The sequence below is a fragment of the Phocoena sinus genome, chromosome 14 (assembly GCF_008692025.1).
Source record: "Phocoena sinus isolate mPhoSin1 chromosome 14, mPhoSin1.pri, whole genome shotgun sequence".
NCBI classification, from domain to species: domain Eukaryota; kingdom Metazoa; phylum Chordata; class Mammalia; order Artiodactyla; family Phocoenidae; genus Phocoena; species Phocoena sinus.
The window spans coordinates 47,074,643-47,088,669 of record NC_045776.1 but is presented as its reverse complement, the minus strand read 5'-3'; the positions used below and the strand labels follow the sequence as shown (position 1 = coordinate 47,088,669).

Here is a 14,027-nt window from a genome sequence, read left to right as displayed (position 1 = left end):
TATTCCTTTGATTTAATCATACATTGATTTCATACTTGATTTGCCCCAAATAGGGTGCTAATTTAAAAAAGAAATCTACTTATATAAATTTTTAATTTATTAAATACACAATTCCCGCCTTATAGTTCCATAAATATGGCTAGATGAACAAATGAATGATTCTTTGGCTTCCTCCTATCAATTATGTCTGTATGTTTTTGTGGTTAGCTGATTTGCTTGAAACACAGTATTCCAGAAGCCACAGTTCAGATTCTATTTCCATGTAGGCCAGTTTGCTTTGCTTTGTTCTATGATGATTGGCTGTACTTCTGATCATGTTGCTGTACATACAAACTATTAAATACAAAAAGCTGAGGTCATGCGAAAAAATCCATCATTACTGCAAAATTTAAATCAGGATAACACATTTATACATATATTTATTTTTGGAGTTATTAATCTCATAAAGCCAGGAGAATCAGAACCAGAAATATCAACGTTCCACTATGGGTAGATGCATCTAGGTTATTGAGATATACTTTCTGTTACCTACAACTAAAAACATGTTTAAAATAGAACTTAAAAAAGTAGAAGATGACTAACATCAAAGTTCACATTTATAATACTGCATATAAACTTCTCAATCTGTACCACATCTGTGAAAAGGAAAACATGGACCAGCAGACCCACTGTAGAGAGATGTAGCCTGGTGAAGTATCCATTAGGAGAGCTAGTACTGACTCATGTAAGCCACTGAGTCTCTAAACAAATGGAAGTAAAGCCCTTTCATATTCACTGTGAGAACAATGCAGTGGATTCATGGTTTTAAATTCCACCTGTATTACTTATTGTTCTCTTAGTCCGTCTTTGTAGTTTAGAAAAAAGCAGAGACTACTCAATACTCCGTGATGACCTAAATGGGAAAAGAATAAAAAAAATAGTGGGGCTTCCCTGGTGGCGCAGGGGTTGAGAGTCCACCTGCCGATGCAGGGGACGCGGGTTCGTGCCCCAGTCCGGGAAGATCCCACATGCGGCGGAGTGGCTGGGCCCGTGAGCCATGGCCGCTGAGCCTGCGCGTTCGGAGCCTGTGCTCTGCAACGGGAGAGGCCGCAACAGTGAGAGGCCCGCGTACCGCAAAAAAAAAACAAAAAAAGAGTGGATATATGTATATGTATAACTGATTCACTTTGCTGTACAGCAGAAACTAACACAACATTGTAAATCAACTATATTCCAATAAAAAATTTTAAAAATTCATCATGGACTACAATAAAAATGATGTAAAAAAAAAAGGAAAACAGCAGAGAGCATACAGCCTCAAAGAGGATGGGTTAAGACTAGAATCAAAATAGAATCAAAAGTTTTTCTACATTTTATTCAGATTTTTCCTAACAAGACGGGAAACCTACCTAAGGTAAACTTTGAGTGGCTAGGAAGTAGATTTTAGAAGAGAGCAAGAAAAAGAGAAGGTACATCATTCATTCATTCAACAAACATTTTTGAGACCTTCTATGTATTAGAATATATGCTAGCTGATGGAGGTTCAGGGATGAATATAGTCTGGTGGGGAAGATACGTCACAAAATTATCCAGATAATTACATAACTACAATTGTGGTAGCTGACATAATGGCATAGAGGAAATAGGAAAGAGCAGGGAGAGCAAATCTAGTCAAGAGGACTTGGGGAGATGAGAGAACTTTCTGGAGGAAGTGGATTTCATCTGAAGCCCAAGGCAAAGCATGGAGGTGGGGAGGGATGTCTGCGTGGAGGTGGGGAGAAAATTTCAGGGATTAAGAACAGCACATGGCCAGGAAGGAGCTTTTGTGATGAAGCTGCTGAGAGAAGCTCAGTACAACAGAGGGATCGGTCAGAGGAAGTAGGAAGTAGATCGGTAACAGGAAGTAGGGAGAAAGAGGTCGGAAGGGAAAGGGAGGATTGCATAAGATCACGTAAAGGACTTTGTATTTTCTTCTAAGGACGGTGGGAAGCCTCTGAAGCATTTAACGCTATGGAGCAACACACTCAGATCTGCATTTGGTAAAATTCATTCTGGCTGTGATAGAGACAATGGGATAGAGAGGAGCCTGAGTGGATGTGGGGGGGCGGGCAGTTAGGGGGCTGTTTCCATAGCCAGTGAGGTGGCCAGTGGAGAAGCACAGAAAGAGATAGTACAATATATATTCTGGAGGTAAAATTGATACGACATGATAATTGAATATGAGAGCTAAAGAAGAGGCAAAGTGTCAAGTCCCACGTTTCCAGCAGGAGCAATTAGGTGACATTTACTGAGACTACTGAGACGGGGGATGCTGGAGGAGGGGCAGGTTTGAGGCGGATGGAACAATGGCATCCTGCTAGGCAGACGGTTAGATGGCTCTGAGATTCTGAAGACAAGTGGAGAAGAGAGCCTGGTTTACAGAAGTGGATGAAATCACGAGGGAAAGACTGTAGATTAAAAGGCCAAGTGGACCCAGGGCCAAGCTAAGAAGAATCTAGTGTGTGAAATTCAGATGGAAGAAAATAGCCTCTCAAAGGGATGGAAGAGGAACAGAGAGGGAGGAGGAAAAGCCATTTTTCAAGGAGAAAGTAAAAAGGTGAAGACAGGTCAAGTCTGAAGGACCCCAGTGTCCTTTGAATTTCACAACTCGGAGTTCATTAGCCGGAGCAAGCCAGTAGAGTGGCTAGGGCAGAAGCCAGACTGGTGTGGACAGAGGCGTGGGGAAAGATGCAGATCACTGTTTTGAGATGCAGAAAGAGCTGTAGCTGGAAGAGGATACAGGCTTCAGGAAAAACTTTCTTTTATTTTTCTTTTTGAAAGGAGAACCTAGAGCATCGTGAATAATGATACTGAGCAGCCACAGAGAGGAAAAGGCTAAAGATCCAGGAGAAAAAGGGAGTCACCCATTCAGGGAGGTTTACAGGAGGACAGAATAGAGGGGACCCAGAGTACAGGTGGAACTCACCTTGATGGCAGGTGGGTCCACTTCCTCCACTGTAACAGGAGGAGAAGCGGATGGGAACAAAAGCAAACTGGCTGATGGATTTGGCGTAGGTATTTGAGACAGTTCTCAGCGGGTAGCTTCTGTGAACTTCTCTGAAACATAAAGCCAGGTCCTGCACTGACAAGGAGTGATGTGGAAGACGGGGCTTGGGGGATGAAATTTCAAAGCAGAGGAGGTTATTTCAGAGACTGACCTAACTAGAGAAAGAATTTGGAATGGTCATGCGGTCGTTTTAAGTAGTTGCAACAACAATCAATCAGTCGGAAATTGGAGGATAACAGGGAGAAATTCCAAAAGTATCATTCTCCCCACTTATACCTATCGCTCTTAAACATGCTATATTAAGACCAATCATTAGTTCTTTGCGCGATTTGTGATTCTCCACGACTTAATAAACACTTCGGCTTTGAAAAGGTGTGTTTTGAGCAGAAGTTTCTTTAGACGGAAAACACCGAATTGCAAAAAGTGAAAATTAATTGCAAAAAGAGAAACTGTGAAACAAGCTCCTTGCTTGGCCAGGGGCCACGCCTTCATTCCACTGACCCCCCTTCCCCACCCCGCCAGACCTGTTCTCCTGTATCTATTTCCTTCCCTCCCTTCCTTCCTTCCTCTCTTACTTCTTTAGCACCCAACATGGTGCTGAACTTGCAGGAAGGAATCCATAACATCGGTACTTCTAACCGTATCTCTCGTGCCACCATGAAGAGTCAATCTTCAATGGCTCTTTAATCTTGAGACACAGGGTTATGGCAGGCTCTGGGCTTTTTTGTTTTGTTTTCTTTTTCCCTTTGTCAAAAATACTGAAACTCCAGATTGGAAACCCAGGGACTCACCTGCAAGCATTCTCTCCCTCTCTTCCTGTGCTCCTCTCTCACACGTAGAGAAACATACTCCTACATTTGAGATAGGTTTTTGCTCTAAACACCAGGAGAAGAAAGAACGCTCTGTTGGGTTCTACTTAACATTCTGCTGCAACTTGTGTGGGTGTGTAACTCTGATCCAGTTATGAAATCTTAAGACTTTAATGCTGAAAAGGATCTTAGAGACCATTTTATCTACCCGCTGGCCTGGACTGCACTCCATGTTGTGGATGAGAAACTTACAGTGGTTTAGCTTGTGGCCCCAGGAAGCCATTCCTTGAATTGATGGCCTCAGTCATCTGTGAACAGGGTACAGAACTAACTCCTAGGATGTTAGTTCATTTAAACCCTTCTGAGATGGGTTCATCTTTTTCTTTGCCCACAGACTCTAGCACGGCGCTTCTCATGCGTTATTGCTTAGTGAACCCTGGGTAATTTGAATTTGTTGTTCAGGATCCTTGAGTAACAAAAGGAGCACAGGTCTTTGGATTAATGGAGGTTGCCAAGTCATCATCAGACTAAGATCTAGGTTTTAATGTAATTTCCCTTCCTTCAGTTTAGAATGAAAGTATTACAGAAAAATGGGTGAAATAACGCCACTGAGCATGGTAATAAATTTCTGACATGTGGCATGCAATCTGTGAGAGCATTCCTTCACTTGGTCCCATACTTTGGGGAGTAATGAAGTAGAAAATTAAATTAAATAAGCTTTTATTATTCTGTGGCTCCTTTGCAAAGGGTACCATCAAATACTTTTAGAAACATATTTTCCGAAAGCAACTTCTGAAGTTCTTTCACATTATTGAATTGTGAAAAAGTATTTTCTCATCTCTCTTATGTTTTCCTTTTCCTTTCTTTTTGCCTTTGGCAGAATCAAATCCATGGTAACTTACTTTGGGTTGCTTCAGAAATATACACTTAGCACCAGAAGGCTTCAAGGTGAAACCTGAAAGCTTAGGCTCTAAATTAAACCAGAAAAAGTAACAAGGTAATACTTTTATTGTTTTCATTTATATCACCCTTTAACCTTAGGTTTCTGTGCAGGCTTATATGTCTTAGATGTTGCAGATATTTCTATGGCCGCTAGGTTCTTTACTTACACCTAATTATATCATACTCGGTAATTAATTTCATCTATAACATGTCTGAACATACATTACTTACTTTCTTTTCATGTGAAGTAAATTTATCTATGATCACAAAATGATACTTGACAGCTGAAAGCAGGACCTTGTATCCTTGCCTTCTAGCCCAGGGATTTCAGTGATGTCACCTCTCATGGTCTATAATGTTTTTTCTCATTTCATCTGTCCTCTTTCAGACTACTATTGTTTTAGCGGCATATGGAGAAAGAAGTCCCTCTCTCCTTGTGCAGCTGACCAATGTCAGTTATTGAACATGTATGAATGGGACACGACTTGCAGTAATTGTAAGTGTCATTCAAGACAGACATTCTCTTATGTTCCACAGGCACAGAGACACGGCACGTGGAATGGGAGAAATGTGGGGTTTGGGATCCCACAGCCTCAGGTGTGTACCCCAAACCCACACCACCTATTACCTGAAGACAGGAAATGTAATTCCTCATCTAGAGCACATCATTCACTGAAATAGCACTGTTCTCAAGTAACACTCTTAGAAACATGTTTTACGTATATATCTTTAAACACTTCCCTACAAGAATTTAGAATGGTCAAAACATCCATGAAACAAAACAAAACATTTCCCCCGCTCCAAAATAAACCGCCTATAACTCTTAATACATCATTATTTTATAGAGAAACTGAGGCTTGGAGAGGTGAAACAACCTGCCCAAGGTCCTACAACGGGCTGGGGCTTGAGCCCCATTCTATCAGATTCCAGAGTCCAAAGGCTTGTAACACCTGAGGGAGGGAACAGGAACCAGAATCAGTCTCAGAGCCAAAGGAGGAAGGTTGATGGTGGGAAAAATGAAATAGACCTAAACATTGCCCATCTTTCACCTACATGTATCCATCCATGGTCACCGATTAATCCAGAAACAGGTGGTTTTCAGGCCTCTGATGTGGGAGGGGCAGGGAATGACACAACAGAAGTTCATGGTACATTCTTTTGACTCATCCAGGAAGACAGGAAGCTGAGCAATTGTCGGGCAATTAAATTCCAAACCGTACATCATTTAATAACTAATGTGGCATGAGCATGGTTAATGAGAGGCCAGTGTATACTGCAATCATCAGGAAAGCTGCATGGAAACCCACCACCGAAGTGGTAGGACTTGTGTCTTATCTCAGAGAACACACAGGGCAGAGAATGCTTTACTGGTGTAGCACAGACATGCTTAAAAGGTTCAGAGGGTCGAGAATGCGGGGTCATCAGAAGCCTGGTATGAGCACAAGGGAGAGGATGGAACCCAGGTAGAATTGGAAAGCCAGCGCCGACTGCAAAAACTCTCAGAGCCATTCTCAGGCATAGAACTAATACGGCAAGGTAGTTCTGTGTGACACTCCAACTAAGAGGGAAGAGCCAGGGGTTAGCGGACTGGAGGCGGCCAGAATTAGGAAATTCAACCAGAAGATGAGAACAGGCATCCAGGGGAGAAGAGGAGAGACAGCACAGCGGAGGGTGCAAACCAACAAGGGAGATCCTTTAAGCGGAAAGACAAAGAAGAAAGCTTGGGGTGCATTTGCACTTGAGTGACTGAAATCACTGTCTATTGATTCTGTTTCTCTTATTTAAATGCTTCCAAACTTTCAGTCTTAGGGAGACAAACAGACTTGTCCAGTAAGGATCCAGAAGGTCTCTCTGTGTTGCCAGGTGACCAGCCAGACTCAAGATTTCTGCTCCCAACCTCCGCCTCATCAGGAGAGGTAGCTCATGTATCCAAATTCCCACAAGGCTGGCAGGTGTTAGCAGCTGGCATTTCCTGACAATTTACTGCACACTGACTTTTAAGTTTAGATTGCTTGCATTCTACTGGCAAGGCCACTCTTGCCTTTGCCCTTTAGAAGAACAAAATTGTAAAAAGGAGAGGTGTTCCTCTCTCCTGGTGCACAGACCCACGTGTTTCCGGCTGTGCCTTGGTTCACGCCTTTCTACAGGTTTCTGGTGGAAGCAGGCACACCGGCCCAGACTCTGATGCCTCTAGTAGGCACCCAAGCCCTCAAACCAACAAATATATTTATAAATTCATATTTGTAACTTACATAGTTTTTTACCCTTTGCAGAGCTCTTTGGCATGGAAATGGAAACAACAAGCAAACAAACAAAAAACAAAAGCTGGAAACTCAGAAAGGTAAAGCAAGGTTCCCCAGATCACACAGACAGGCTGTAATAACAGACGTAGAACCCTAGTCCAGGGCATATATTTTCCAAGTTGAGAACCCAAAATAAAACAAAAAGGTGCAATGATATAGGTACATTTTACCCTCAATAGTTTTGGATATGGGGCTGAAAACTGTAGCTCGTGACTATCTGTCAAAGAACTGCAAATTATGAACTGGATGTTAAACTAGATCATGTGCCCATGGGAACTGCAGCGTGCAAGACGTAGGCCACCCTTGTAGTATGTTAGATGTTACCCCTGTAATACACCTCCATCAAGCTAGGACAGGGGTGTCCTGGCTTCTAGATGGAATTCTTTCATTTAGTGTACCAGCTTGGGCACGGCCGTTGAATCGCTGCTGTTTGTGAAATACAGCACTGTATGATCCAACTAGTAAGGACTTGTATGACACATGTGAAGTACCTAATAACAACAAGTAAAATGGTGTTCACAATTTCTCATTTCATGAATCTGTGCAGCAGATAATACTTGCCAAGTCTGTGCAGTAGCTAATTTTCAGAGCATGTTACACATGCTGAATCCACTGTTCATCTCAAAGCATTTTCACACACAGCGTTAGTACATTCATGAATTATTAAGGTGTTTACCCTTCTAATATTGAATGAACAGTTGTTGATTTAAATATATTTTTATAATTGGATTTCTTGTTTGGCATGAATAAATTAGCAAAGTATTCAAACAAGAAAACCATAGCTTGAGCTTGAAGCCCTGGATATATGACATGAAATTTAAATGCACTTATAAGTATCTGAGCATATTTTACTCTTCTAACTGCCACTAAAGATTTAACTCAAGGAAGGATTCCTTGGTTTAAAAAAAATTAGCAAAGACCCTTATTCAAGGAACTATGCAATTAACTTCATTATTCAGAATTTCCCTAGTTGTTCCTCTCTTTTGCATATATTAGCAGCAAGTGTTGTCTGATATTTAACTTATTATGTACATTTTGTTATGATCACTGAAGACTAAAAATTTCATTTTTTAATTTATTTTATTTTATTTTTATTTATTTTTTTTGCGGTATGCGGGCCTCTCCCTGCCGTGGCCTCTCCCGTTGCGGAGCACAGGCTCCGGACGCGCAGGCTCAGCGGCCATGGCTCATGGGCCTAGCCGCTCCGCGGCATGTGGGATCTTCCCAGAACGGGGCAGAACCCGTGTCCCCTGCATCAGCAGGCGGACTGTCAACCACTACGCCACCAGGGAAGCCCAATTTATTTTATTTTTAATTTATTTTATTAATTTATTTTTTTGGCCACGAGGCATGCAGGATCTTAGTTCCCAACAAGGGGTCGATCCCATGCCCCCTGCAGTAGAAGCGCAGAGTCCTAACCACTGGACCAACGGGGAAGTCCCTCATTTTAAAGTTTCAATTATTTAGGTGACTTGTTTATTCCTTGAAAATTAATCTCTTGGTACAGGGCCTTCAATAATCATGTAGTAAATGTTAGCTAATTTAAATTTAATAAGTTGGTTGTCAATTATTAGCACACCCTTGGTAATTTAAAAAAAAAAGGACGCCCTTGGTAATATGAATCCCTTGGAAAAGCTGATGAAACAAAAATTTTAAGTTCAATTGCGTTCATGAAAGTAAAAGGCTGTGATTGTGGTAAGTAGTATCACAAATAAAATATGTAAGTGCAGCAAATATTAAACACTAGGATTCGAGAACTGTGCTACCATGCCATCATTCACAAGTCTGCAAGAACATGTATACTTCATTAAAGTCAATGGAGTGTACCCATTCATCTTAGCATTATTCATAATCGAAACATTTCAATTTTAGTTAACACACACACAAAACTAATTTAAAAGTCAAATGAGGAGATTAGTTCTACGCTCCCATGTTCCAATTCCATAGTGATATCAACCAGCCAAATTTAGCCTTAGGAGGTATGAAAAAATATCTAATACAATGAATGGAAAACCTTTTAAAGAATCACAGATCTGTTGAAACTAATGTTTTTGCAACCAACTCAACAAAAATATATTTAGTGTTGTAAAAGAGCCCTCAGACAATTCTATTACAAAATGACTGAGCTTATCTATAGATTTACTTCAAGATTTCAAAAGCAGTGAAACAAGAACTAGAGGATTTATGTAAGAAATACAGTTCATTTCCTAAAAAAAACCCCAAAACTAAATTGAACAGTGAATGACTGAAAACTATTTTCTGCATACACATTACAAAGACCAGAGGGGATCTTCTCCTGTTTTAAATCTTTATTTCTGCCATACTCTTCTTATTTGCTTTTCCAGTTATTTTTAATAGTTTTAAAAAATTTTTATTTATTTAATTTATTCATTTTTGGCTGCACTGGCTCTTTGTTGCTGCGCACGGGCTTTTTCTAGCTGCGGCAAGCAGGGCTACTCTCCACTGTGGCACATGGGCTTCTCATTGCGGTGGCTTCTCTTGTTGCGGAGCACAGGCTCTAGGCGCGTGGGCTCAGTAGTTGTGGCACATGGGCTCAGTAGTTGTGGCTCGCAGGCTCTAGAGCGCAGGCTCACTAGTTGTGGTTCATGGGCTTAGTTGCTCCGCGGCATGTGGGATCATTCCCGGACCAGGGCTCGAACCCGTGTACCTCTGCATTGGCAGGCAGATTCCCAACCAATGCGCCACCAGGGAAGCCCTGCTTTTCCAGTTGTCATCATTCTTTTGGTGTCTCTCTCTTTTCCATTTTTTGGTTTATTTCTTTATCAATCCCCACTGTGTCACCAAGGACTGTTTCCTTCATCCCTTACTTATCTCTACATCAAGTCTTTACATCAAGTCTTTTGTCTCCAATCTATGAAGCTAATTGTTCCTGAATATCTATTTCCATCTGAGCTTCTCCCCCAAACCTAGGTTTTATTTATTGTTATTTTCAGATATCCGACTTGACCCTCAAGCTCAATAACAACAAAAGAGGTATTAAAATTCCTTACTTTCCTGCTGAAACACTTTTGTAACTGTTACATTATGGCTCTTTGGCAAGCTCACCATCCTGGTACGGTCATCCCTCGGTACCCGAGGGGGGATTGGTTCCAGGGCCCCCAGGGATACCAAAATCCGAGGATACTCAAGTCTGTTATATAAAAAGACATAGTACAGTCGACCTTCCACATCTGTTCCAAGTTTGGTCAGTCTGACACCTTTCTTTCTAAGGGTTCCAGTCTCCTCAGCATGAGGGAACATTACCTTTTATTTTTCCAAGTTTCAACAATCACCAGAGAAGGAGTTGTGTGTTTGCCTGTGCAGGCGCTGTGCACCCTTGGGAGAGGTTGAGGGGAATGCTTATTTGAGAAGAGGAGAGGGTAACGCTGCCCGACTGGTGTTGGGGCACAGAGGCAGGGAGAGGATGCTGGGCTTGACCCTACACCCAGCTCATTCATCTGCCTGCCCTGAGCCGTGCTGGTAGCTTCCAGCCACAGCCCTGCCTCTCTAGAAGACTCTGTGGGGAAGGATACATGTTGGCATATTTTGTCTATACTTCCTAGAGGCTGGAAATAACTTCAAATCACAGAGAGAGTCCCATAGGGGCTCCAATACCCCATAGCAAACCTGACAATTGATAGAGGTTTCTGCACAAGAATTCTTGGTTTCATCTTCCTTCCCTTTACCACTCTGCGCATTTTACATGAATTCTTTGAAACTCTTTTTAGTGGAATTTCCTGCTTCCATTTTCTCTCTGTTCAGTCCACATTTCCTGCTCGAGAATGATCTATAACTGGTCGGTGCATGTGAGATGTGCTGTCCCTCATGTGGTCTCATCCTAACTTCTGGACATTATTTCAAGACTTTGCCTCAACCTAGTACTGGGACTGCTGGCCTTCTCCCTACTTGTTCACTGTGTCTGTGCACAGCACCTCGTGGCCCTGACGTGGGTTCTAAATCCAAATCCCCTGGGTCAGCATCCCCCTCTCTGCTCCACGTGTCCATGGATCTCTTGTCTTGAGAATTCTGTTCAATGAACACCAGCGAGTGTTCATCCCAGGCCACATGTCATCAGTCACTGCTTATATATATAAGCTACTCTTCAGGGACTCTAAACAAAGGTAGCATTAATTAATATCCCTTATTCCATCTATGAACACCCCGTGCTCATTTTGTGATGAATGTGGGCTCTGCATATAAGATAGCATAGTCCTCATCAACTTAACTCCTAATGACGGTCAGTGAGGCCCTTCGATGACCTTGCTGCCACCTTACCCTGTCTCTCTCCTCTGCTCACTGCCCCCCACCCTCACGTGGATCACACGGCTCTTACCTGCCTAAGGCTGTCACCTGTGCTGCTTCTCTCGCAAGACTGCTGTTCCCCCACTTGGCTGGGTCCCTGTCAACCCAAGTCTCTGGTTATTTGTTACCTGCTCAGGCAGGCCTTCCTACATGACGTCCTCCCTGTTACTGTCGTTCTTGATGCCCTGTAATATCCTGCAGAGCATCTAACAAAAACTAAAGAGCACCTTTGTTTACTTGGCTAACTCTCCTCATTTAGATGGGAAGCCCCTAGAGGTGGGAACCTGGTCTGTTTCTTCACCATAGCACATAGTATGGGTCCATATCTATTAATCAAAGGGATAAATATTATCAGAGCTTTCCTTAGCTCTAGATAATGTTAGAGCCTCACCTTAGTAAAGGTGATGAGAATAAAATATTGCACATATATTTAAGCTGTTACAAACTTGGTATATTTTAATCAATGTATGCAACAAATGATATTTTTAGGAAAGTCTGATAATTTGCAATCATACTCTTACTGCAGAGATGAGGATAAAGAAGAGAAATAGCCTGGTTGGGCTCCCTAGAGCTGAAGGCATTGCTCAAGGACAGTGAATAATGCTATAAAATCACTTGTACTATAAAGATCATTATCTAAAGTCATTATCACACACAGGACATTCAAACCTCACACTGAGCTTTCTTTCCTCATACTTCAATCCTGACAATTCTCAAAACACCCAGACTTACTTTCTATTTCTCCGAGAAAAGGAGGATAAATCAAGGAGACACTTGAAAATTAACAAATAATCACAAATTTATAAAAGTGCAGAGAGAGCCCTGTGTTTCAGTCATTAGAAACACGCCTCCTTATCTGCCTGCAAACTGTCCTTATTATTATTCTCAATTTTAAAGGTTGCTATCACTACTTTTTGGAGTAATAGCAGAATATTTTCACAGCCTCAGGGTAAGCAAAGATTTCTTAGGACACTAAAAAGAATTAACCATGAAGGAGAAAAGTAATTTATTGTTCTTTATAAAATTAAAAAATTTCAACTCATCAAAAGGCACTTTAAATAAAGTGAACGGACAAATCACAAACTGGGAAAATATTTACCATACGTGTATCTGACAAAGGACTTCCCAGAATATAGGAAGAACTCCTACCATCAGCAGTAGACAAGTGATCTGGTCAAACTGAGAAAAAACTTGAATAGACATCTCGCCAAGGAAGATATACAAATGGGCAACAGTGCATAAAAAGATGGTGCAGGGGCTTCCCTGGTGGCGCAGTGGTTGAGGGTCCGCCTGCCGATGCAGGGGACGCGGGTTCGTGCCCCGGTCCGGGAGGATCCCACATGCCGCGGAGCGGCTGAGCTCGTGAGCCATGGCCACTGAGCCTGCGCGTCCGGAGCCTGTGCTCCGCAACGGGAGAGGCCACAACAGTGAAAGGCCCGCGTACCGCAAAAAAAAAAGAAAAAAAAGATGGTGCAGATTAATAGCCATCAGAGATCTGCAAATGCAAGCCACGAGAGATACCATTTCCTACCCACTGTTGGTGAGGGTAAGGAGCAGCTGGAACTTTGAACATTGCTGGTGAAGCATGGGGCAGTTTCTTACAAAGCTAAACATTTACCTTATGATCTAGCAATCCCATTTCTTGGTCTGTATCCAATGGGAATGAAACAAGTTATTCACAGACTTGTACAGGAATTTTCAGAGCAGTCTTTTTCACAACAGTCCCAAACTAGAAACAACTCAAATGTCAAAAATAGGATAAATAACTTGTAGTTTAGTCATACAATAGAATATTACTCAACAATAAAAAAGGAATGAACTACGGATACATGCAACAATCTCAAAAATACGATGGTAAGTGAATGGAGCATTTACAATGTTTATGCTGTGTGATTCCATTCATTTGAAGACCAAGAATAGACTGAACTAACCTATGGTGATAGAAATAAGAAAGTTGTTGCTTGGGCAGTAGAGAGGAGATGAGGGGGTGGGAGGGAGATGGAATTGACTGGAAAGGGCCATGAGGGAAATATTTAGGGTATGAGATTCAGTGTCGTATTTTGTGTGGCCATTATACAGGGCATATACAATTGTCAAAACCCATTGGATCAAACAATGTTTGGATTGAGTCAAAACTCATTGGATCAAACAAACAAATTATCTGTGCATTTTACTGCATATAAATTACACATTAATTTAAAAAATTAAAATATTCTATTATTTAAAAAAACTTTAACACTAAACATCATTCGGAATATTTCTCTACTTTCTAAGGAAGCATTTTAAAAAAATTCTTGTTCTACTGAATTCTACATGCCTGGTTTACACTATACGATGAGGACAGTAATTTATCCAGTTTCACTAGATTAAGCCTCAATTTACTGTGAAGTTCAGCACCATAAAGATAAAGAAGTACCAAAAAAAAAAAAAACCCTCACCCCCCCCCAAACAAACAAAAAACCCCTGCTCTGAATCAGGATTAAGTTTTCAAAGATGAATGTCATTGCTGCAGTATACCAGCAAGGGGAGCACTTACACTTTGAGAAGAATTTCATCCTCATCATGACTGAATTATTCTATAGGCACTTTAACGAGACCAAAAATTGACTTTTGGGTGTAGCCACAATGGAAATGACAGATCATTTT

The 14,027-nt window shown here is 41.6% G+C and overlaps 1 protein-coding gene across 1 annotated transcript in view; it reads right to left on the bottom strand.

Annotated features, from left to right (window-relative positions):
• The window catches only part of CHST9 (carbohydrate sulfotransferase 9), a 238,887-nt gene that overhangs the window by 77,068 nt on the left and 147,792 nt on the right, over nucleotides 1–14,027 (bottom strand). Inside the window, exon 5 of the mRNA XM_032602903.1 lies at nucleotides 11,537–11,539. Coding sequence (XP_032458794.1) covers nucleotides 11,537–11,539 — 3 coding nt within the window. The remainder of the gene's footprint in view (nucleotides 1–11,536; nucleotides 11,540–14,027) is intronic.